The 23,876-nt window shown below is 36.7% G+C and overlaps 2 protein-coding genes across 6 annotated transcripts in view; one reads left to right on the top strand and one right to left on the bottom strand.

Annotated features, from left to right (window-relative positions):
- GLIPR1L2 (GLIPR1 like 2) overlaps window positions 1–19,238 on the bottom strand; it is a 47,504-nt gene extending 28,266 nt beyond the window's left edge. Inside the window, exon 1 of the mRNA XM_054443021.1 lies at window positions 18,962–19,238. Coding sequence (XP_054298996.1) covers window positions 18,962–19,195 — 234 coding nt within the window. The 5' untranslated portion in view covers window positions 19,196–19,238. The remainder of the gene's footprint in view (window positions 1–18,961) is intronic.
- A 113-nt stretch (window positions 19,239–19,351) lies between these two features.
- The window catches only part of CAPS2 (calcyphosine 2), a 128,839-nt gene continuing 124,314 nt past the window's right edge, over window positions 19,352–23,876 (top strand). For all 5 annotated transcript variants that reach the window (XM_063646509.1, XM_054443018.2, XM_063646508.1 and 2 more), the window contains exon 1: window positions 19,352–19,452. In XM_063646509.1, the coding sequence (XP_063502579.1) occupies window positions 19,420–19,452 (33 nt within the window). In that variant the 5' untranslated portion in view covers window positions 19,352–19,419. The remainder of the gene's footprint in view (window positions 19,453–23,876) is intronic.

The following is a 23,876-nucleotide window of genomic DNA, read 5'->3' as shown; positions in this document are numbered from 1 at the left end:
ACATACGTATACACACACAAAGAGAGACATATATAGAGATCTTATAGGTCCATTCTAAAATTTTAGCCACGAGTCAAGTGAAACACAATAATAGAAAACTCACTGATTTATATAAAATACTTGGAATTATGTTTTTAACAGAAGTAACAAGTTGAGGTGATCTGCTCAATATGAGGGCTAATGCTTTTCACCATTATTTGTAGAAAAGCCTTTAAGGCTTTCTTTGTCTTGATATGTAATCTCACAGACACTGTAAACTACTTTTTAGGTGAAAGACTGGGAAAATCAAATAGTTGTTTAGATATTTCCAAAGCCTATCTGGGTAGATCAAATATCTAGTCTGTTTCCAATTTGTTATTTTTCCTTTTTAGTCTCAGGTAGTTGCTTCTCAGGGTTCCTGAGTTTCTTGAAAGCCACTAATGGGGGCAGGGGATCTAAAGTTCTAGTAACTGTAGAGGCTGGTGTGAACAGAAGGATGAAGGAGGTAGAGGGTTGAAGGTGGACATATCAAGGGAACTGAAGGGAAGATCAAAGGTGGTACAAGGAGGAAGGAGGAGCAGAGATGGGGGAAGGGAGGGGTCTTAGAGGAGCCAGTTTGCAGAGATTCGAAGTTTCCCAAAGAGGCCACTGATGTTCCAAATTATCCTTAGTTAAATTCACACCAACAAAAAAGGAAGCCAACAGAGTTGGTGGAGTACAGAGTTACCAGGGGCTCAAAAACGGGATGGGGGTTAGTAAACTGAAAAGCTCCCAGGAGAGAAGCAGAATCAAATGGAGACCACAAGGAGACCTCATAAGAAGCCAAGACAAATGTCCAGCCTAGGACTCAGGAAGTAAATCTCCCCACAAAACAAAGAGCCAGGAAGAAAGACTTTCAGTCCAAGATTGATAAGTGAATCCCCACTTGAAAGAAAGAAGAGGAAATAAATTTCAAGCCTAGAAGGGACCTTTCAGACAAAGAAGCCTAAAACTCTAATCCAGCTTCAGAGAGTTTACAGAAGCTTAAAAATAAAAAAATATATCCTCACCATCCTTCAACAGACTGTCATCTGGAGCACTGGCTCAGGAGTCAGACTCACCAATGGATCCCCAATCAATCATTCAGGAGTGAAGACAAAGTCTTCAAAGGGGTGCATTTGGGGTCCTGGGTGAGAGGTTTGGGGATCCAATGATGAATCTGCTACCATCGGAGTCACAGCAGTACCATAACTGTTAAAGGAAAAATTGTTCATGACACTTGTTAACAAAGTGGAGGACTTTATTTAGGGCTATTGTGGTAGGTGGCAAGACTATCATGTTAGAGGAGAGAGAATGGGCTCAATTCCAAATACAGCAAGGATAAGTGGGGATTTATACCCACGGAACAGAGTGAGGAAGTCAGTGCATGGAGAATTACTAAAAGGAGACATCAAGGGTAGGGGGATTCTTGCTAAACTGACTACAAAGATTCTTGCTGAAGGCAGGCCAGAGTGATTAGACATCAAGGGCAACAGATGCTGTCTAAACTGGGCTAGGTGTGATTTGCAATAAAACTGGGCAATGTAGGCTTTAGGACAGGACCCAAGGTCAAGGTCTATTCAAGAAGGCTCAGAGTCTTCCTCAAAATATGCATAACACTGATTTTGGAAACTGAATAAATTTAAGTAATGAGTTGTACACAGTGTGACTGAGGAAGAGTAAAGGAAAACATTATTAAGAGACTAGAGAATATTATTATTCTATTTACTGTCCAATGTATACTGATAAATGAAATTGGCCTAATTTTTTTTCCCCTTTTTCTCCTTGTTATGTTTATCACATTTGGAGATTTAAGTTATTCTAGATTTCCAAAATGAATTGAATCTTCCATTTTTTAAACACACAGAAACACTTTAATATCATTGGAAATTATCTGTTCTTTGAAGATTATTCAGAATTATCTTTATTGTTACCTAAGATTGAGGCCTATTTAAAGAACAGATCTTCAACATCTTGCTACTGTCTTCTAGAGCATTTCTGTTAGGGTTTTCTCTTTCTGTACTTACTTTGCAACTTACATTTTGCAAGAAAAACACTTGATTTCATCTAGATACCTAATACTATTAACATGTTTGGACATAATATTGTCTTCTTGTAATCTCATCTCCATCTGTGGTTATAAATCTTTTTCTCACTTCTAAAATAATTTGTTTTCTCTTTTTATCCCCTGAGGCTTACCATGGATGTGTCTATTTTTTTTCCAGTTCTTGCAAATAGGAATGCTGTTTTATTAGAAAAAATTATTTTTCATTAATTTTACTTATACAGCTATTCTCTCATTCTTTGTTTCTTTTCTTTGAATTTTTTAGTTCACTTATTGTCAGTCAGTTTCTGTAAAATGACATTTACAGCTAATTGCCTTTTCCTTTATTTATGTCATGTGTTTTGATATTGTGCCCATATTTTGGGGAAATTTTGTTTTTTGTTCTTGATCCGAAGATAATTTGAAGAATGTTGCTTAATTCCTAAGTAGTCAAGATTCTATCAACCAATATTTTTTGTTCTTACTTTCTAGTTTTATTACATTCTAGTCAGAAATTTAGCCTGTAAAATTTCTACTTAAGCTTTTCTTTATGAGCATAAAACAGATGTTTTTCATGGATATTAGAATCCCTTATTGACAGGATATACAATTATTGATTTTGTCCAATTTTATTCATTGCTATATATAATTTACTTGTCAAATCTATTTTATAAGACTTTAAAAGAAGTATAGAAAACATTCCACAATTATCTTGTTTTAAAAAATATTTCTTTGTATTTTTAGGAAATTTTACTTGATATATTTTCTATTTTGGCCAGTGCGAAGGCCCTCATTTTATCTTCATGGTTTATACCTTTTTTTTTTCCAATACATAGTACTTCTTTTTATCTTTAGTCTTCATTTCTATATTATTTTATAATATTGTTTCTCTTCTTTAAATTGGAAGTTTCATAAATATTTTTATTCATATTTTTATTTTCAATCATTTCAGGTATATATTTTTGCAAATTATTGATAAGGAAATTCAATTCACTCATATTTATAACATATATTTAGTTTATTTTAAAATATTATTTTATGTTTACAGTTTTTTAAAAGTCATTTCCTATTTTTCCCTCCTTATATTGCAGGCTTGAAGAAGTTTCTTTTATTTATTTATTTATTTTTTATAATTATTATTATACTTTAGGTTTTACGGTACATGTGCGCAATGTGCGGGTAAGTTACATATGTATACATGTGCCATGCTGGTGCACTGCACCCACTAACTCGTCATCTAGCATTAGGTATATCTCCCAATGCTATCCCTCTCCCCTCCCCCCACCCCACAACGGTCCCCGAAGTGTGACGTTCCCCTTCCTGTGTCCATGTGTTCTCATTGTTCAATTCCCACCTATGAGTGAGAATATGTGGTGTTTGGTTTTTTGTTCTTGCGATAGTTTACTGAGAATGATGATTTCCAATTTCATCCATGTCCCTACAAAGGACGTGAACTCATCATTTTTTATGGCTGCATAGTATTCCATGGTGTATATGTGCCACATTTTCTTAATCCAGTCTATCATTGTTGGACATTTGGGTTGGTTCCAAGTCTTTGCTATTGTGAATAATGCCGCAATAAACATACGTGTGCATGTGTCTTTATAGCAACATGATTTATAGTCCCTTGGGTATATACCCAGTAATGGGATGGCTGGGTCGAATGGAATTTCTAGTTGTAGATCCCTGAGGAATCGCCACACTGACTTCCACAAGGGTTGAACTAGTTTACAGTCCCACCAACAGTGTAAAAGTGTTCCTATTTCTCCACATCCTCTCCAGCACCTGTTGTTTCCTGACTTTTTAATGATTGCCATTCTAACTGGTGTGAGATGGTATCTCATTGTGGTTTTGATTTGCATTTCTCTGATGGCCAGTGATGGTGAGCATTTTTTCATGTGTTTTTTGGCTGCATAAATGTCTTCTTTTGAGAAGTGTCTGTTCATGTCCTTCACCCACTTTTTGATGGGGTTGTTTGTTTTTTTCTTGTAAATTTGTTGGAATTCATTGTAGATTCTGGATATTAGCCCTTTGTCAGATGAGTAGGTCGCGAAAATTTTCTCCCATTTTGTAGGTTGCCTGTTCACTCTGATGGTAGTTTCCTTTGCTGTGCAGAAGCTCTTGAGTTTAATTAGATCCCATTTGTCAATTTTGGCTTTTGTTGCCATTGCTTTTGGTGTTTTAGACATGAAGTCCTTGCCCATGCCTATGTCCTGAATGGTAATGCCTAGGTTTTCTTCTAGGGTTTTTATGGTTTTAGGTCTAACATTTAAGTCTTTAATCCATCTTGAATTGATTTTTGTATAAGGTGTAAGGAAGGGATCCAGTTTCAGCTTTCTACATATGGCTAGCCAGTTTTCCCAGCACCATTTATTAAATAGGGAATCCTTTCCCCATTTCTTGTTTTTCTCAGGTTTGTCAAAGATCAGATACTTGTAGATATGTGGCATTATTTCTGACGGCTCTGTTCTGTTCCATTGATCTATATCTCTGTTTTGGTACCAGTACCATGCTGTTTTGGTTACTGTAGCCTTGTAGTATAGATTGAAGTCAGGTAGTGTGATGCCTCCAGCTTTGTTCTTATGGCTTAGGATTGACTTGGCGATGCGGGCTCTTTTTTGGTTCCATATGAACTTTAAAGTAGTTTTTTCCAATTCTGTAAAGAAAGTCATTGGTAGCTTGATGGGGATGGCATTGAATCTGTAAATTACCTTGGGAAGGATGGCCATTTTCATGATATTGATTCTTCCTACCCATGAGCATGGAATATTCTTCCATTTGTTTGTATCCTCTTTTATTTCCTTGAGCAGTGGTTTGTAGTTCTCCTTGAAGAGGTCCTTCACATCCCTTGTATGTTGGATTCCTAGGTATTTTATTCTCTTTGAAGCAATTGTGAATGGGAGTTCACTCATGATTTGGCTCTCTATTTTTCTGTTATTGATGTATAAGAATGCTTGTGATTTTTCTACATTGATTTTGTATCCTGAGACTTTCCTGAAGTTGCTTATCAGCTTAAGGAGATTTTGGGCTGAGACAATGGGGTTCTCTAGATATACAATCATGTCATCTGCAAACAGGGACAATTCGACTTCCCCTTTTCCTAATTGAATACCCTGTATATCCTTCTCCTGCCTAACTGCACTGGCCACAACTTCCAACACTATGTTGAATAGAAGTGGTGAGAGAGGGTATCCCTGTCTTGTGCCAGTTTTCAAAGGGAATGCTTCCAGTTTTTGCCCATTCAGTATGATATTGGCTGTGGGTTTGTCATAGATAGCTCTTATTATTTTGAGATACGTCCCATCAATACCTAATTTATTGAGACTTTTTAGCATGAAGGGTTGTTGAATTTTGTCAAAGGCCTTTTCTGCATCTATTGAGATAATCATGTGGTTTTTGTCTTTGGTTCTGTTTATATGCTGGATTACATTTATTGATTTGCGTATATTGAACCAGCCTTGCATCCCAGGGATGAAGCCCACTTGATCATGGTGGATAAGCTTTTTGATGTGCTGCTGGATTCTGTTTGCCAGTATTTTGTTGAGGATTTTTGCATCAATGTTCATCAAGGATATTGGTCTAAAATTCTCTTTTTTGGTTGGGTCTCTGCCAGGCTTTGGTATCAGGATGATGCTGGTCTCATAAAATGAGTTAGGGAGGATTCCCTCTTTTTCTATTGATTGGAATAGTTTCAGAAGGAATGGTACCAGTTTCTCCTTGTACCTCTGGTAGAATTCGGCTGTGAACCCATCTGGTCCTGGACTTTTTTTGGTTGGTAAGCTATTGATTATTGCCACAATTTCAGCTCCTGTTATTGGTCTATTCAGAGATTCAACTTCTTCCTGGTTTAGTCTTGGGAGGGTGTATGTGTTGAGGAATTTATCCATTTCTTCTAGATTTTCTAGTTTATTTGCGTAGAGGTGTTTGTAGTATTCTCTGATGGTAGTTTGTATTTCTGTGGGATCGGTGGTGATATCCCCTTTATCATTTTTTATTGCATCTATTTGATTCTTCTCTCTTTTTTTCTTTATTAATCTTGCTAGTGGTCTATCAATTTTGTTGATCCTTTCAAAAAACCAGCTCCTGGATTCATTTATTTTTTGAAGGGTTTTTTGTGTCTCTATTTCCTTCAGTTCTGCTCCGATTTTAGTTATTTCTTGCCTTCTGCTCGCTTTTGAATGTGTTTGCTCTTGCTTTTCTAGTTCTTTTAATTGTGATGTTAGGGTGTCAATTTTGGATCTTTCCTGCTTTCTCTTGTGGGCATTTAGTGCTATAAATTTCCCTCTACACACTGCTTTGAATGCATCCCAGAGATTCTGGTATGTTGTGTCTTGGTTCTCATTGGTTTCAAAGAACATCTTTATTTCTGCCTTCATTTCGTTATGTACCCAGTAGTCATTCAGGAGCAGGTTGTTCAGTTTCCATGTAGTTGAGTGGTTTTGAGTGAGATTCTTAATCCTGAGTTCTATCTTGATTGCACTGTGATCTGAGAGATCATTTGTTATAATTTCTGTTCTTTTACATTTATTGAGGAGAGCTTTACTTCCAAGTATGTGGTCAGTTTTGGAATAGGTGTGGTGTGGTGCTGAAAAAAATGTATATTCTGTTGATTTGGGGTGGAGAGTTCTGTAGATGTCTATTAGGTCCGCTTGGTGCAGAGCTGAGTGCAATTCCTGGGTATACTTGTTGACTTTCTGTCTCGTTGATCTGTCTAATGTTGACAGTGGGGTGTTAAAGTCTCCCATTATTAATGTGTGGGAGTCTAAGTCTCTTTGTAGGTCACTCAGGACTTGCTTTATGAATCTGGGTGCTCCTGTATTGGGTGCATATATATTTAGGATAGTTAGCTCTTCTTGTTGAATTAATCCCTTTACCATTATGTAATGGCCTCTTTGTCTCCTTTGATCTTTGTTGGTTTAAAGTCTGTTTTATCAGAGACTAGGAATGCAACCCCTGCCTTTTTTTGTTTTCCATTTGCTTGGTAGATCTTCCTCCATCCTTTTATTTTGAGCCTATGTGTGTCTCTGCACGTGAGATGGGTTTCCTGAATACAGCACACTGATGGGTCTTGAGTCTTTATCCAATTTGCCAGTCTGTGTCTTTTAATTGGAGCATTTAGTCCATTTACATTTAAAGTTAATATTGTTATGTGTGAATTCGCTCCTGTCATTATGATGTTAGCTGGTTATTTTGCTCGTTAGTTGATGCAGTCTCTTCCTAGTCTCGATGGTCTTTACATTTTGGCAGGATTTTGCAGCGGCTGGTACCGGTTGTGCCTTTCCATGTTTAGTGCTTCCTTCAGGAGCTCTTTTAGGGCAGGCCTGGTGGTGACAAAATCTCTCAGCATTTGCTTGTCTGTAAAGGATTTTATCTCTCCTTCACTTATGAAGCTTAATTTGGCTGGATATGAAATTCTGGGTTGAAAATTCTTTTCTTTAAGAATGTTGAATATTGGCCCCCACTCTCTTCTGGCTTGTAGGGTTTCTGCCGAGAGATCTGCTGTTAGTCTGATGGGCTTCCCTTTGATGGTAACCCGACCTTTCTCTCTGGCTGCCCTTAACATTTTTTCCTTCATTTCAACTTTGGTGAATCTGACAATTATGTGTCTCGGAGTTGCTCTTCTCGTGGAGTATCTTTGTGGCGTTCTCTGTATTTCCTGAATCTGAATGTTGGCCTGCCTTGCTAGATTGGGGAAGTTCTCCTGGATAATATCCTGGAGAGTGTTTTCCAACTTGGTTCCATTCTCCCCGTCACTTTCAGGTACACCAATCAGACGTAGATTTGGTCTTTTCACATAGTCCCACATTTCTTGGAGGCTTTGCTCGTTTCTTTTTATTCTTTTTTCTCTAAACTTCCCTTCTCGCTTCATTTCATTCATTTCATCTTCCAGGGCTGATACCCTTTCTTCCATTTGATCGCATCGGCTCCTGAGGCTTCTGCATTCTTCACGTAGTTCTGGAGCCTTGGTTTTCAGCTCCATCAGCTCCTTTAAGCACTTCTCTATATTGGTTATTCTAGTTATACATTCTTCTAAATTTTTTTCAAAGTTTTCAACTTGTTTGCCTTTGGTTTGAATATCCTCCCGTAGCTCGGAGTAATTTGATCGTCTGAAGCCTTCTTCTCTCAGCTCATCAAAGTCATTCTCCGTCGAGCTTTATTCCGTTGCTGGTGAGGAACTGCGTTCCTTTGGAGGAGGAGAGGTACTCTGCTTTTTAGAGTTTCCAGTTTTTCTGCTCTGTTTTTTCCCCATCTTTGTGGTTTTATCTACTTTTGGTCTTTGATGATGGTGATGTACAGATGGGTTTTTGGTGTGGATGTCCTTTGTTAGTTTTCCTTCTAACAGACAGGATCCTCAGCTGCAGGTCTGTTGGAGTACCTGGCCGGCCATGTGAGGTGTCAGTCTGCCCCTGCTGGGGGGTGCCTCCCAGTTAGGCTGCTCAGGGGTCAGGGGTCAGGGACCCACTGGAGGAGGCAGTCTGCCTGTTCTCAGATCTCCAGCTGCGTGCTGGGAGAACCACTGCTCTCCTCAAAGCTGTCAGACAGGGACATTTAAGTCTGCAGAGGTTACTGCTGTCGTTTTGTTTGTCTGTGCCCTGCCCCAAGAGGTGGAGCCTACAGAGGCAGGCAGGCCTCCTTGAGCTGTGGTGGGCTCCACCCAGTTCAAGCTTCCAGGCTGCTTTGTTTACCTAAGGAGCCTGGGCAATGGTGGGCGCCCCTCTCACAGCCTCCCTGCTGACTTGCTGTTTGATCTCAGACTGCTGTGCTAGCAATCAGTGAGACTTCGTGGGCGTAGGACCCTCTGAGCCAGGTGCAGGCTATAATCTCCTGGGGTACCGTTTCCTAAGCCCGTCAGAAAAGCACAGTATTCGGGTGGGAGTGGCCCGATTTTCAAGGTGCCGTCTGTCACCCCTGGAAAGGGAACTCCCTGACCCCTTGCGCTTCCCGAGTGAGGCAATGCCTTGCCCCTGCTTCGGCTGGTGCACGGTGCACTCACCCACTGACCTGCGCCCACTGTCTGGCACTCCCTAGTGAGATGAACACGGTACCTCAGATAGAAATGCAGAAATCACCCGTCTTCCGCGTCGCTCACGCTGGGAGCTGTAGACCGGAGCTGTTCCTATTCGGCGATCTTGGCTCCTCCTCCCTGAAGTTTCTTTTTATTGCTCACTTCTCTTTTGTAAATCTGGAAGTTCAACTAACTTTTCCCATCTGCTAGCCACCAACATCAAATCATTATGATAATCTTTATGATTATCTTAACTATCTTTAACTTCAATTACCATGTTTAAAATTACATATGATTAAATAACAAAAATACAAATACATATATATACATAAAATTATGCTCACTTCCATTTTGATGTTTTGTTTGCCCATTTCATGCCATCGTACACAAAGATCAGACTTCAGGAATGCTAGCCCTAATACACTAAATACTGTATTTTACTGAGGATATTGTTTTAAATTGTTGCCATTACATTTTTTTGCTGTATACATTTTTTGTTTCATGAATGCTTAATCACTTACTTATAATCTCCAGTGAAATTATCAACATGCATTAAAGAACATTTTGTTTTAAAAATAATTTTTTTGAACAGATATCTAATACTTTATAAAAACAAAATCACATAAAATCATTGAGAAATCATGTTGTCTTGCTCTCCACCATCCTATTTCCCCTAGGACTTCTACAAGTAACTAGTTAATTCCTGTGGAACTGTCCACTGTTTTCTATTCAAGTATACATTATTTTAAATTTTCTTATACAAAACGTATCATAATGTACCTTGCTTTTCCAATATCCATGAGATATTGTGTTGTTAGTATAAAGAACGTTCAGGCCGGGTGCGGTGGCTCACGCCTGTAATCCCAGCACTTTGGGAGGCCGAGGTGGGAGGATCACGAGGTCAGAAGATTGAGACCATCCTATAACATGGTGAAAACCTATCTCTACTAAAAAAAAATACAAAAAAAAATTAGCTGGGCGTGGTGGCGGGCGCCTGTAGTCCCAGCTACTCGGGAGGCTGAGGCAGGAGAATGGCATGAACCTGGGAGGCAGAGGTTGCAGTGAGCCGAGATGGCACCACTGCACTCCAGTCTGGGCAACAGAGCGAGACTCTGTCTCAAAAAAATAAAAAAATAAAAAACTTTCTCATTCTTTTTTTTCCCCCACAGGTGTATGGTATTCTTTTACGTGGATGAACCACACTTACTTTGGTTAACCCTCAGTGCTGAAGATTAGGGTATTTTTCCAATAATCTGTTAATATTAAATGATGGTATAGTGAATAACCATTTAGGGATACCATTTCCTTCTTGTGCGGTATGTCCTTAGGATAGATACCAGAAATGGGACCAGAGAGCCAAAGAGTAAATACATCTGTAATGTAGTAGGTGTTGCCAGATTCTTCTCTACAAGGACTATATCATTTTGCTTTCACACCAGTAGTACATGGAGTAGGCATGGTCTTTGACTTTGACACAAAATCCAGAAGCAATTTTAAAAAACTGATTAGTCAGCTACACAAAAATGTTAAAAAGTCTGAATAGCAAAAAATACATACGTAGATTTAAAAAACTGACAAACTGGGAAAATAATTACAACTCATACCAAAGATGAAGGGCTCATTTCCCAAATAAATAATGGGAGAAAAAAAGGCAAAAAAACTAATAGAAAAATAATCATTAAAGGATACTAACAGACCCTTATTCACATGAAAGGATGCACAGCTTTGCTTATAATAAGAGAAATAAAAATCACAGATCATATTTTACCTATCAGGCTAATAAAACTCCAAAGTTCAACAATACTTTTGTTGTCTTGTCTGTGGGGAATTGTTGACTTAGTTGGAATTTATATTGATGTATGGATGAAGCAATATTACCTTTTTCAAATGACTACCCAGATCGATCAACACCAATTTATTAAAAAGTCTATCTGTAGCTCACAGATTTGAGATGCTACTTTTATCATATACTAAACTCTCTTATATATTTGGGTTATTTCTGAACTCTATATCTTTCAACGGTATATCTTTTAACATACTAGTACTGTATTATTTTACTTATTGAGGCTTTATTATATGCTATAAAATCTAATATGTTCAATAACCCTCATTTTTCAAAATATCCTAGCTATGCTTATTTATTTTTAAAACAACCTAAATGTCCATGAATAAAGGAATAGGTAAAAAAGGTAGTACATTTAAGGGATAAATAGCATAGCAAATAAAACTGAATTAACTAGATTTATATCAATGAATAAATCTCAAATGTATAGTTTTGAATGAAAAACCAAGTAACATGATAAATTCCACATAATGCCACTTACAGAAATATAAGACAGAAACCTCCAAACATTATGTTTTTGGTCTAGATAATCACATATGTATTCAAAACCTTAAAAAATGTATTAGAACGATTCATATCAAACTCATAAAGGTTATTGTCTCTGGGGATGTAGAAAGGGAACGTGACTAAAGTGGCTGTTAGAAAATGTTAACATTGACTGCACTGTTCTTTCTTTTTTTAAAAAAGGAGGAAGATTTATTTGTAATATTAAATTAAAAATTGATATTAGATATAAGACTACAGCCTATTATCTGGTACATGAGAGGAGTCTAAGTCTTGAGCCTTCTCCTAGTACTACCATGTCAGGTTAAAACTAGGAATCACTCAGCCCCAGAACAGCTCAGAAAAAGAAGGGAGAGATTCTGTGCTCCTAGCATCCAAGAATGTAAGAAAGTTCAAGCAACAAAGAGGACAAAGGTAAGACACAATCTTCTAATATTACAAACCCATAAAAATGGGAATAAAATGTTTAGTTTGAATCATATGAAATTGCTTGCGTTTTCTAGGTCAAAAATGGTTGAAGAGCAATTCATATAGTTCAATCTTTATATGATAAAAGGTTTTTTTTTTTTTTTTTTTGAGCCGGAGTCTCACTCTATCGCCCAGGCTGGAGTACAGTGGTGTGATCTCAGCTCACTGCAACCTCCACCTTCCGGGTTCAAGCGATTCTCCTGCCTCAGCCTTCGGAGTAGCTAGGATTACAGGCGCCTGCCACAACGCTTGGCAATTTTTGTATTTTTAGTAGGGACAGGGTTTCACCATGTTGGCCAGGCCGGTCAGAACTCCTGACCTCAAGTGATCTGCCCGCCTCAGCCTCCTGAAGTGCTGGGATTACAGGCGTGAGCCACCGCTCCTGGTCTTTTTTTTTTTTTTTAAATCCACAGCTGAGCTCAAAGGAAGGAAAGGTAATACTCAGGTGCCAGAAATGAATAGAAAAGTTAAAAGTCAGAGAGGTAAACTAATGTGCCTAATCTGAGGAGAGGAAATATCAGATTAGATATAAATGCCAACAATATAGGAAGAAGATGTAGCCATAGAACCATCTAAGACAAGTTCTGGGACTGAAATATTTGTGGAAAAATCAGGATGCCGACTTCTTCCCAAATGAAGCAGGCCACCAAACCCTTCCCAGAAGTCTGAGGAAGTGACAGAAAGTCAGATGGAAAAAAGTCATGTCATGTGAGAAATCAGTTCTAGATCTATACTATGCCTACAAGTGGACACTATACTTGCATTGCCTATATATGCTGAGAATACCCAAACAAATTTTAAATATCAAAACTTAACACATTATAAATATAAAAAAAATTTATAAATGTAAAACTGACTGTAACAGGGGAGTAAGGCAAAAGCTAATAAAAACTAGTCTGTAGCAATATTTATTTTTCCACTATTTGGACAATATGGGACTCATTCACACACACACACACACAATCTCTGCTGAAAATGAGCATAGGATAGAAAATTATAAACATGACAGAGGCTCAGTAGCTAAAACAAGAGAACTGGCACCCAAAGAAACTAAAATAATAAAGCACTAAAAATATTTTATGAAAATATAAAATAATTATGTTTAAAATGATTAAATGAGTGTAAAAATAGAAATCATAAGAGAAAACAGGACACTGGGGGAATATGAGCAAATTAAAAAAAAAGTCTAGAAATTTTAAAAAATCAATTGGCCAGTTAAATATATCATAAAAATCTGAAGAAAACTAGTGAATGAACAGCAGTTCTAAAGCAATGACTCTGAAGGAAAACAGAAAAAGAGATGGATTGTAGGGAGAAAATGGAGAGCTGTGGAGAAAAGGAATGAAAAAGTCAAACATACATCTAATAGGAGTTCAAGACAGGGAAGACTAGAGAGCATGGGGAAGAGGCAACATTCTATGAAATAATGCTGAAGAATTTTAGTCTTAACAATGGACACGGATACAGAGATTAAAAAGAAAAGTCCTGAACAAAATAAATAAAAATAAATGCATGCTTAGTACTAGTGTGGGGTAAAACTACAGAACAGCAAATATAAAATATTTAAAGTAGCTGGAGAGAAAAGATAAATCATCTTTAAAAGAACAACCAAAAGACTAGTGGATCTCAAACTTTAGAACACTTCAGAATCATCTGGAGGACTTTAATTAAAATACAGATTACTGGGTTTCAAAACCAGGATTTCTGATTCAGTAAGTCTGGGATAGGTCCTGAGAACTTTAATTTCTAACAAGTTCACAGGTGATTCTGTTGCTGCTGGTATAGGAACCATACTGTGGGAACATCTGAGTTCAGCTAACAAAAGAAACCTCAAAAGCAACAGTGGGAGACAGAAGATAGTGCTGAGAGAGAACAACATCATTCAAGAGTGTGAAGTAAAGATTATTTTACATATAGAAATATTAAGTTTACTATTCACACTCCCTTGCTGAATGAGCTATTAAAAGACGTATTTTAGGCACAAGGAAACTGATTCCAGAAAGTGGTAGTGCAATACAAGAAGTAATAGTTGCTAGCATAAATAATTATAATGGCCCAGGTGTGAGCCTGGGCGACATGGCAAAACCCTGCCTCTACAAAAAATACAAAAATCAGCTGGGCATGGTGGTGAATACCCGTAGTCCCAGCTACTTAGGAGGCTGAGATGGGAGGATCACTTGAGCCTCAGGGGTAAAGGTTGCAGTGAGCTGAGATCACACCACTGCACTCCAGCCTGGGCAACAGAGTGAGATCCTGTCTCAAAAAATAATAAAAAAAATGAAATAATAATGCTAAGCAACACACTTTTAAGCAATGAATCAAAAAAGAAATCACCAAAGAAAATACGTTGGGAAAAAATGAAAATGAAAACACAACTATTTAAACTTGTGGAATTTAGCAAAAAACAGCGCTAAGAGGAAAATGTATGAGTGTGAGCGCTTACAGTTTTTAAAAAAGATGAAAGACTCCAAATCAACAACCTAACTGTACACCATAGGTAAAAAGAAAAGGAAAATCGAACAAAATCCAAAGTTACCAGAGGAAGGAAATAATAAAGACTGAAGCAGAGATAAATAAAATAGAGAACAGAAAAACAACAGAGAAAATCAACAGAACTATGAGCTGGTTCTTCAAAAAGATCAGCAAAAATGATAAACATTTAGCAAGACTGAGTAAGAAATAAAGACAGAAGACTTATTCCTGGAAACATACAACCTACCAAAAGGTAGTAACGAAGAAACAGAAAATCTAAACAGACCTATAACTAATGAGAAGATTGAATAAAAATAATAAAATAATAATTTTATAAAATAATAATAATAAAAATCAGTAATACAAATCTCCCAACAAAGAAAAGCCCAGAACCAGATGGAGTCATTGGTGAATTCTAATAGGAGTTCAAGACATATATTTAAAGAAGAATTAACATCAATTCTCAAACTCTTCCCCAAAAATGAAGATGGGAGAACATTTATTAACTCATTCTATGAAGCCAGCATCACCCTGATACCAAAGCCAGAAAAAGATACTATAAGAAAACTACAGGCCAATATCTTTTAGGAATATTAATATAAAAATCTTCAACAAAAACCTGAATTTAATAGCACATTAAAAAAAGCTGAATTTAACAGCACATTAAAAGAATTATACATGATAACCCAGTGGAATTTACTCCTTGGTGCAGGAATGGTTTGATATATAAAAATTGATCAATGTGATAGAATACATTAACAAAATGAAGAAAAGTAGCCACATAGTCATCTTATATGCAGACAACCCTAAAGATTCCATACACAAAAAACTGTTAGAACCAATAAATAAATTCAGAAAAGTAGAGAAAAGTAGCAGGTTACAAAATCAACACACAAAAATTAGTTGCTTTTCAATATGTTAATAATAAACAATCTGAAAGGGAATTAGGTAAACCATTCCACCACAATAGCATCAAAAAGAATAAAATATTTAGGAATAAACTTAGCCAAAGAGGGAAAAACATATATACTGAAAACAAAATATTACTGAAAGAAATTAAGGTGGATACTAGAAAGTGAAAAGACATACTGTGTTAATGTATTGGAATACTTTATATTGTTAAGATGCCTGTTCTACCCAAAATGTTACAAATCAAGGAAACCCATATCAAAATCCCAATAATGTTTTTTTTTTTTTGCAGAAATACAAAAATACATCTCAAAATTTGTAAAAAATCTGAAAGGACCCTGTATGGCCAAAATAATCTTGAAGAAGATGAAAAAAGCTGAAGAATGCACACTTCCTAATTTCTAAACTTACCAGTATTCTACAGTAATCATTGTGGAACTATTAATAGCACACACACATATTAGACTAATAGAATGGAATAGAGGGCCCCAAAATAAATGCCAGCATATACGGTCAAACGATTTTTAACAAGGGTAGCAAGACCATTTTATGGGAAAAATAACAATCTTTCCAGCAAATGAAGTTAGGAAAACTGGATATCCACATGCAAAAGAATAAGCTGGACCTTTACCTTACACAATATATAAAACTTAACTCAAAGACCTAAAACTATAAAACCTTTAAAAAGCACAGGGGAAAAGCTTCATGATATTGAATTTGGCAATGACTTCTTGGATATGACACAAAAAATACATACAATAACAACAAAAAATGATAAATTATACTTCATCGACGTTAAAAACTTTTGTTTATCAAAGGATATTATCGATAAATAGAGTGCAAAGGCAACTTACAAAATGGGAGAAAATACTTTCAAATCATATATCTGAAAAAGATTAATATCCAGAATCTATAAAAATTCCTATAATTCAACAACAAAAAATCTAACAAGTTGGCCAAAAAGTGTGCAAAGGACTTGAATAGATAGTTCTTCAAAGAAGAGAAAATCTTGGTCAAGAAGCAAATAAAAAGATGCTCAGTATCAGTAATCATGAGGGAAATGCAGATAAAAAACACAGTGAGGTATCTCTTCATAACTGCTAGATGGTTATCATTAAGAAAAAAAGAGGAATAAGGAAAATAAAACAGAAAATAACAAGTGTTATCAAGGATGTGGAGAAATCGAACCCTTGAACATTCTTGGTGGGAATGTAAAATGGTGCAGCCACTATGGAAAACAGAATGGGTGTTCTTTGAAAAATTAAACATAGAATTATCATATGATACAGCAATTCCAGTTCTGGGTATATACCCAGAAACAGCAAAATCAGGAACTGGAGCAGATAAATGTACACCCATGTCTATAGCAGTATTATTCACAACAGCCAAATAATGGAAGCAATCTAAATATCCACTGACCAATGAATGGATAAACAAAATGTGGTATATGCATACAGTAGAATATTATTCAGCTGTAAAAAGACAGGTAATTCTGACACATGCTACAACATGGGTGAACTTTATAGACATTATACCAAATGAAATAAGCTAGTAACAAAGACAAATATTGTATGATTCCACTTATATTTGGTACCTTAAGAAATCAAATTAATAGGAATAGAAAGTAGAATGGTGAGAGAGGCCTGGGAGGAGGCGAGATGGAGAGTAAAGTAATTATTTGATGGGTATGGAATCTCAGTTCAGGAAGATGAAAAAATTTTGGAGATGGGTGGTGGTAATGGGTGCACAACAATGCAAATGTACTTAATGCCACCGAACTATACACTTAAAAATGGTTAAAATGGTAAATGTTATTTCCTGTATACTGTAATACAATTTTTCAAAAACAACAATTTTTTTGGTATTTAAAAGCAAGGTAGAACAAAAGTACTACACGACAATAGCATGAATAAGGATGGAAAGTATTCAGAATTTGTATTCTAAGATCTTATTAACATTTGGGTGGAGTTTACAGATATTAACTTTTGGAATTTATAAAGTACATATATTAAAATACAAAAATAACCAATAAAAGAGTTAAAATAAATTGAGTGATGTCCAAATCTCCTAAAGAAACGTTTTAAATAGGCCATACTATTATGATAGACTATACTATTTACAGTTAATATTTATGTCCTAATAAAATACATGGGAAAAATACACATTAACTTCAAGAAAGAAGAAAAGGGTAAAAATTTAGGGTGGGACTTTAACCTATATATCAAATACTATTCCTTTAAAAATGTCTATATTTAAAAATTTCGATTGTGGGTATACAGGTATATTATTTTATATATCTTATGTTTGAAATACTATATAATTTTTAGAGATGAGATAGAAAACCTATGAAAAGTTGTATTAGAAAGTATTATGTGTTTATTAATTTTCAGGAGTAAAGATAATCTTCAAATTAGGAAGAAACAGAATTAGTCACAAAAAATGGGAAATTAGTTGAAACTCCCAAATATCCCCAAACTCTATAATTGAATTCAAAAGATAAAGAATTGGCTTAGAAAAAAGTATCTGCAGCAGGTAGAACCAAATGCTAGCATATTTCTATAAGAAAGCATATAATCTGACATGGAAATGCTGACAATATAAAAGGTAAAGGAAATGAACAAGAAAGAACTCAAGTATGTCCTATCAAAATAGTATTTTAAAATCAACATTAAAACAAATTACCATTTTTATAATTTATCCATTTAGCAAGTAATTGAACATGTCCAAATCAGTGAGGATGTGGTGAAAACAGAACATTTATACACAGCTGGTATTTGCTAAATTTGGCACTACCCTTTAGCATAGCAATTGCTATGTGTTAAATTAATAAAAAATATCGTAACCTTAATTTATTTATCCCATTTCTGAAATTTGTGCTAAGAACTAATGCTGAAGGAAGAAAAGACATGTCTAGGAAAGTAGTCCTTGCAATATAATTTGTAAGTTTGAAGCTTCTAATTCCCTAAGAGGACAGTTATTTACTTGCCGGATTTTCAGTCATTTTAATGACAGTCACGAAAACTCCATAGCAACCAGGGAATAGTTGGTGAGTTGTTAAATGACTATAGGGTGTAAAAGAGGGGGAAAGCAAGAACAGCATTGTAAGGTAAGGCAAAATCAGGGTCAAGACTAGGGTGAGGAAACTGAGACACTTCCTTAGGAGCCAAATTTGGAATGGGCACCAAAAAAAAAAAAAAAAAATCAAGATAACAAACATTTTTAAAAGGCAAAGCTAATGTGACATCTGTGATGGAAAAAGCTAAAAATTTCAAATACAAACAGAATCTCATCTTGATTTGCACCACCCTCAGAGTGTCGCACTTGTTTTTCCCTAATCCAGACCCAAGGAACCTGTCTTTGTTAAATTTTTTAACATTTTCTTTACCATTGATATTTTTGCACTGATTTTTAATTTTTAAAAACCCGTTGCATTAAAATATCATTTTCTTGAATTGGCGCCCCCTTAAAATCTCTGCACTTCAGGCCAGTGCCTCCATCACCTTAGTCCTGGCCCTGTGTAATATCATGGTAATAAGGATGTGTTAGAGTGTCCGCAGTTTTTCTCTGTATAAACTTCACGTGTACTTTAAAATCCAAGCTAAAAGTGCGGTTCTCTGCGATCCTTCAGCCTCAGAGCAGTGGCTCCAACTTCCCGAGGCCGAAGGAGGCGTTGTGGCAACGGTAGTGGAAGGGTCGGCAAACCGCCTTCCGGCCTCACCATGAAGCGCAAGTTAGACCCTCGGGGAATGACGTCGCCCCGCAGCTCATTGTGGAGGTTCACGTACTCGTTGATAAAGTCTACGTCCTCTTCGTGTGGCAAAAATCTCGCGTTCAAACTAGAACCCAGTAGCAGTAGCCACAGCTCACAGAGCCGCAGCTTTAAAACGCCCCCTACTGCCAGGGGTACGGATTGGGCGCTCCACTCTCGGGCGAAGGGCCTTGGGGCCTCCATGGTCCACCGGCCGCTGACAGGCCAGTGCGCACGCGCTGGCCGTCCCAGTGACCTGCCAATCTACGGAGGACGCAAGCAAGCCTTGTCCCGCCTCCCGGAAGGAGAAAGGGAGGAGGGAGGAGGGGGTAAGGAGGAGGGAGGAGAGAGGAGGGAGGGGAGAGTGGGTAGGGGAGGGGGAGAGGAGGAGAAAGCTAGACCTGCAGAGTGAAGAAAGCTGGTAATAGATGTCTGACAAACTAAAGAAAGACTTCTGTTACGTGAGTAAGCCCTTTTTTTTCACTAAACTAATGTAGTGAAATGTTATCCCGAATTGATTTCTGACACTGAATGATATGTCGTTATTAATGAGTCATCAGTTTGTATGGTAAATGCCAATTGCTGAGTAACAGGTCTGGGGAACCTTCTAATTGTGCCAGGTGAAATGATTTTTCTGCGATACAGATACAAATTCAATTAAAATTTTTTCCCCATTACCTGTTGAGTTGGAAATTTGGTGCAGGGCCTGCCCTTTATTTTCCTCAGGGACAGAATGGAATACAGAAATGTTGCTAGTTCTTAAGGCCAAAGAAGTTCTTAAGGCCAACTTAATCGATGAGATTTTTTTCAGTTTTTAAATCAACCTTTGTGGGAAACCACAAAATAAATGGGAGTGAAGGGAGAGTAGGGATCACCAAACTCTTCAAAGGTTAAAACATTTCTACTTCTCTCATCAGCACAATTCAGACAGCCCGGAATATCAAGATTCATCTTTTTCACTAATTGTGGCATTCACAGTAAGAACAAACTCTTTTGTTTTCTTTTTTTGTTCCAGACAAAATTGGCTAATATCTAGCTGATTTTGGCCTGATCTGTTTGCCTCCAAACATTTTCCTCAAAAACAAAACAAAACAAAACCAACTTGCTTTGAAGACTTTAAATTCTAAGCATGGAAGAAAAGCAAGTATTTGTTTTGGAATGCACGTTTGCATATTACATATTGTGCTTAATAGCATTAAGCAGATATGGAAAATTGACATTGGGAGAGAATTTTATTACAAAACATTGTAACAGGTTAGCCAAACATTTATAAAAAGAAAAGTGCTTTTAAAAATTGTCTGTGATGCACACAATTGAAAAACAATAGACCTATGTAAGATGGTTTCATTCATGCCCTTGAATACTTACTACTATGCAGTGTATTAAGTGATTGAGAAAGATCAGTAGACAAGACACAGATCCAGCTTTCAAGCAGCTTACAATTTAGTGAATTGGCAATCAGGCAGTATTTATAACATGTGATAAATAACAAAGCCAAAATTCTATTGCATCATGTGAGTGACGATTAGTACTCTTGTGGAGGACCAGGGAAGCCTTTCTGGAAATTGTATACAGAAAGTGAAACAGACAAGTCTTAAGATAGCATTCTAAACAAAGGGAAAAGCATGTAATGTGCCTAAGGAGAGGAAGATCCTAAACGCTAGAAGTATTTTAGTATGGCTAGAACCTATTTAAGGGTGAAGGTGGCAAGTGCTGAAAGATGCAGTTCTTTTATTATGGTGGTACTGTTGTTAGACTGCAAAAAATGCTAAAGAAAAAGTATAAATAGAATAATGCAATCTTAGATTTGGAAGAAATTTTAGCCACTATTGCTAGCCTCCTGTGTTAGGCATACTCTCCGGAACATCACTGACAGGTGATCATCACATCCTTTTCTTAAATAATTAGACCAACAGGGAAGTCACCCTCTCCTGCGAAGCCCATGCCACTGCTAGACATCTCATTCAATAAATATTTCCTTGGTACCTCCTGTGTGTCACAGCCCAGCTAAAGGCCCAAATGCTGAACAAGCTAGACATGGAGTCTATCCACAGGGAGCTTTTAGTTAAAGGTGATACAGATGAATCATCAAACAGTTACAATACAGAGTGGTGAATACTATTTTTAATCTATTTCACAGATATTTAATGTGTCAGGCACTATTTAAAATGCTTGGACAATATCAACTCACTCAAGTCACACAAATCTTAAGAAATAGTTATTATCCCTTTAACAGATGGAAAAACAACTGAGAAAAAGAGAAATTAAATTGCCTGAGGCCACCCAGCCAGGGAGCGGTAGAGCTACTTTCGTGGTTTTTTTTTGTTTTGTTTTTTTACCAATTCCTTTTCTAAAAATAGACTCTTTTTTAATAGCAGTTTTAGGTTCACAACAAAACTGAGAGGAAGGTACAGAGATTTCTCATGTACCTCCTGTCCCCACACATACATAAACTCCCTCATTATCAACATCCCACAACAGAGTAGTATATTTACAATTGATGAACCTACATTTATACATTATTCCCACCCAGAGTTCATAGTGCATATTAGGGCTTATTCTTGGTGTTGAACATTTCATGGGTTTGTATAAATGTATAATGACATGTTTCCAGCATTTAGTATCACATAGAGTCGTTTTGCTGCCTAAAAATCCCCGGTGCTCAGACTATTCATCTCTCCCTCCCTCCTAACCCTGGCAACTACTCATTTTTTTTTTTACTGTCTTCATAGTTTTGCTTTTTCCAGAATGTTATATAGTTGGAATCATACAGCATGTAGTCTTTTCAGATTGGCTTCTTTCACTTAGTAATATGTGTGTAAATTTCTTCCATGTCTTTTTGTGGCTTGATACCTAATTTCTTTTTAGCACTGAATAATTTTTCATTTTCTGGATGTACCAACATTTCTTTATTCCAGTAGCTACTGAAGGACATGTTGGTTGATTCTAGGTATTAGTGTATTATTCTATTCTCATGCCACTAATAGACAGACTCAAGACTGGGTAATTTATAAAGGAAAGAGGTTTGATGGACTCACAGTTCCACGTGGCTGGGAGCCCTCACAATCATGGTGGAAGATGAAGGAGGAGCAAAGGGACATCTTACATGGTGGCAGGCAAGAGACCATGTGCAGGGGAACTACCCTTTATAAAACCATCAGATCTCATGAGACATAATCATTACCATGAGAACAGCATAGGAAAAACATGCCCCCATGATTCAGTTACCTCTCACCTAGTCCCTCCCATGACATGTGGGGATTATTATAATTCAGGGTAAGATTTGGGTGGGGACACAGAGCCAAACCATATCAATTTGCAAATGTGAATACAGTTGTTATAAACATCTTTGTGCAGGTTTCTGTGCAGACATAAGTTTTCAACTCCTTTGGATAAATACCATGAGCATGATTGCTGGATCATAACTATGTGTTATAATAAGTGCTATTGTTTGGATATTTGTCCCTTTCAAAATTCATGTTGAAACTTAATCCCCAATGTAACAGTGTTGAAAGGTGGAGCCTTTAAGAAGTGATTGGGTCTGTCCTCATGAATGTATTGATCCATTCATAGATTAATGGGTTAATGGATTAGTCTAGCCCCTTTACCATGTGATACTCTGTGCTGCCTTGGGATTCTGCAGAGTCCCAAGTAGCAAGAAGGGCCTCACCAGATATGGCCCCTTGACTTTGAAATTCTCAGCCTCCATAATTCTAAGAAGTCAATTCCTTTTCTTTATAACTTACCCAGTTTCAGGTATTTTCTTATGAGCAACATTAAACAGACTATGACAGTAAGCATAATGTTCAGTTTTTTAAGAAACCACTAAACTGTATTCCAAAGTGGCTGTGCCATTTTGCATTCCCACCAGCAATGAATGAGAGCTCATGTTCCTCCACATCCTTGTCAGCATTTGGTGTTGCCAGTGTTCTGGATTTTGGCCATTCTAATAGGTGTGTAGTGGTATTTCATTGGTATTTTAATGTGCATTTTCCTGGTGACATATGATGCACCTTTTCATATGCTTATTTGAGTACTGTATATCTTCTTTGGTGAGGTGTCTATTAAGGTTTTTGACCCATTTTTAAATTAAGCTGTTTGTTTTTCAGTTGTTGAGTTTAAAGAGTCTTTGCATATTTTGCGTAATAGTTTTTATTGCATATATCTTCTGTAAGTATTTTTCTCCCAGGTTGTGGCTTGTTTTTTCATTCTCTTGAGAATGTCTTTTACTGAGTAGAAATTTTTAGTTTTAATGGCACCCAGCTTATCGATTTGTTCTTTCGTAAATCATACCTTTTGTGTTGTATCTAAAAGGTTATTGCCAAATTAAAGATCATTTAGATTTTCTCTTATATAACCTTCTGTGTGTTTATACTTTTGTATTTACATTTAGGTCTGTGATCCATTTTGATTAATTTTTGTGAAGGGTATAAAGTTTGTGCTTAGACTGATTTTTTTTTTCTTGTATATGGACATTCAGTTGTTCCAGAACCATTTGTTGAAAAGACTACATTTGCTCCATTATATTGCCTTTGCTCCTTTGTCAAAGATCAGTTGACTTTATTTATGCTGTTCTATTTCTGAGTTCTCTATTCTGTTCCATGGATTTATTTCTACTTTCACCAATACTATACTTTTTAAATTATTGTATTTTTTGCTATTGTTTGAATGTGTCCCCCTAAATTCATGTGCTGGAAAATTAATCCCCAATACAACAGCATTTGAGGGGTGGGATCTTTAAGAGGTGATTGGGTCATGAGAGCCCTGTGCTCATGAATTGTATTAATGCCATTATCACAGGATTGGTAAAATATTGAGGGAGTGAGTTCCTGATAAAAGAGTGAGTTCAGCTCCCTTCTTTTGCACATGTGCATGCACTCTCTTG

The sequence above is a fragment of the Pongo pygmaeus genome, chromosome 10 (assembly GCF_028885625.2).
Source record: "Pongo pygmaeus isolate AG05252 chromosome 10, NHGRI_mPonPyg2-v2.0_pri, whole genome shotgun sequence".
In the NCBI taxonomy this organism is placed as follows: domain Eukaryota; kingdom Metazoa; phylum Chordata; class Mammalia; order Primates; family Hominidae; genus Pongo; species Pongo pygmaeus.
The sequence above is the reverse complement of the archived record's forward strand: the minus strand, read 5'-3'. Positions and strand labels throughout refer to the sequence as shown.